The sequence below is a fragment of the Engraulis encrasicolus genome, chromosome 19, assembly GCF_034702125.1.
Source record: "Engraulis encrasicolus isolate BLACKSEA-1 chromosome 19, IST_EnEncr_1.0, whole genome shotgun sequence".
Taxonomy (NCBI): Eukaryota; Metazoa; Chordata; class Actinopteri; order Clupeiformes; family Engraulidae; genus Engraulis; species Engraulis encrasicolus.
Window position 1 is genome coordinate 51,601,176 of NC_085875.1, and position 2,500 is coordinate 51,603,675.

Here is a 2,500-nt window from a genome sequence, read left to right on the forward strand (position 1 = left end):
TCCCCGCCATGTGTGAGCCATTTAAGTATATCCATATAATAAGCGGGTTAACTTTCGGCGAGTCGGTCGCTTTGTGGAATAGCAGCACTTCAGAGAGAACAAGACCCCTCCGCTCCGCGTCGGGGTCTAAAGATTCTCTCTGTCGTGCTGCTATTCCACGGTAGCGACCTTCTCGCCGAACGTTAACCCTTACTTAGAGCCCGCACGATGTATTCTTATTGAACCGTCAAGGTACAGGGGTTACGGTACGGTACACGCATTGTCACGGAGAATACACACAGTACGAAATAGTAATTTGATAAAGCGACGCGCAACTGTTGTGGCACGTGAGGGCAGACTTCCGCGCAAGCAGACACTTTGCCTCTGAGTTCTTTTCGAACACATGTAACCATTGCATCTGTATACTTCCATTGGTTTTGCTTATGTTTACTTCCATTGGTGTTGCCATCCAATGTCCACCTTCAAATTTGCTAAACGTGTGACAGATGATGCATTCGGCACCTTGTGAGACTGAATGGGCAGGGGCAGTGCGGACACTGGAATTTGAAAACCCCCTGCGTAATTTACGTCACCGTAATAGGAAAACTTCAGTCTATCAACACCTTGCGCCATGTAGAGGAGTTTGTATGCAGGTTTTGACAGTTTATTAGTAGTTCAATCCGTGGATTCAGCTCTTGCTGAATTGATGAGTTATGTGTAATGAACGTGAATGCTTTACAAACAAGGCTGCCAGGACGATACAAAAAAAACCCACTGTCGTGCTGCTGATCGCGCTCATCAGTTCAGCTTTGTCATTCCTTTATCTTGTAAAATAAAAAGTAATAGTCTTACCTGACATTTAACAAGACATGGGACAAGAATTGCCCATTTCTCGATATGTTTCAACTTTGATATGTTTCCCCTCTCTCATTGCAGCTGCGCTCAACAGTGAGTGCAGTGCTAAACAAACTATTTAATGATAACTCAAGCAGGCTAGATCTAACTAATACTTTTTTATAAGTTTGTTTGTTATTGCAGTGCAAATGTTGACCATGTTCCAAACGCAGGGATGTGGTGTGTGGTAGCATGACTCGATAATGAAAAAAGGAGGCGCACACAAGGCTTGTGTGAAGAAGTATATTGTAGCCGAAATTTTACAACAGAAGTCAGAGGTTAACTGGAGAAACAGACGTTTCGGACCTAGTCTATTCTCAATGTCTCAACTGGAGACTGGACTTTTTGGGAATGCACGTACCAAGAAATAAACGGGTGTAAAGTGCAGACGCACACGCCGACCTTTGATGGTTTTTGTCATTCGTGTGGTAGCATGATCAATTAACTGTGGCAAGAAGGCTTAAGGTCCTGAAAGCTATGTAAAGACTGTCCTTGAAGGCAGCTGTATAACGGCTACCAACGGATAATTTGGCAAAACTACACTGACGTCAAGCAGTGTATCTTATCATTTTAGACATGGAAATTCTACAGTGGGTTGTTGTTTTAATAGCATTCAGTAGGCTTTGGATTGCATTTGTATAATAATAATAATAATAGTAATTGTGATAATAATTATGATAATAATACACACTAATGCATATTTCAGCATCTTTCAATACGAGATACATAAGAGCAATGCATCATAATAATAATAGTATTAAAAAATATATATATATATATATATATATATATTTTTTTTTTTTATCCTGCACCGTACCAAAAATGTACTGTACCGTGGGGTCTGTACCGAGGTGCATACCGAACCGTGACTTTTCTGTACCATTCCAGCCCTAATGTGCGTGTGTTAATGTGTATTTGTACAAAGTTTGTTTGCCTGTGCAAGGTTAATGTGTGTGTGTGTATGTGCGTGTAGTGTCTGGCTGCAGGTTCAATCATCATGAATCGTGAGATTGAGAGCATGGCGATGCGCCCGCTGGCTAAGGATCTGACACGCAGTCTGGAGGAAGTGAGGTCACTAACGCGTGACCAGGCGCTACGAGACCTCAACGCTTACACGCAGCGCATGAGGGACGCGCTACGGCACTTTGATAACCTCTTCGCAGAGTTTGAACTCTGGTACAAACACACACACACACACACACACACACACACACACACACACACACACACACACACACACACACACAGAGCGCATGAGGGACGCACTACGACACTTTGACATCCTCTTCCCAGAGTTCGAACTCTGGTACTGTTTACACACACACACACACACACACACACACACACACACACACACACACACACACACACACACACACACACACACACACACACACACACAGCGCGCTACTTTCAAGTAAGTTTGTCCTGATGAAGACTGATAGGCAGTCGATACACGTAGGCGTTATCCATTGAAATAAAGGATTTTTAGCTTTTTTCACCAAAATCAGAGTGCCTCGGATCCTTAAGACTGCCACCTTCAACAGGGAGCCTATTGTTTGGGCCTTCACATCTTGGGAATAGTCAAACGCTTCGTACTAAAATTTAAATAAATTCCACTGTAAAT

At 43.0% G+C, this 2,500-nt stretch overlaps 1 protein-coding gene across 3 annotated transcripts in view; it reads left to right on the plus strand.

Moving 5' to 3' along the window:
* The window catches only part of zfyve28 (zinc finger, FYVE domain containing 28), a 26,240-nt gene that overhangs the window by 13,850 nt on the left and 9,890 nt on the right, over positions 1-2,500 (plus strand). For all 3 annotated transcript variants that reach the window (XM_063184666.1, XM_063184667.1, XM_063184668.1), the window contains exon 4: positions 1,847-2,049. In XM_063184666.1, coding sequence (XP_063040736.1) covers positions 1,847-2,049 — 203 coding nt within the window. The remainder of the gene's footprint in view (positions 1-1,846; positions 2,050-2,500) is intronic.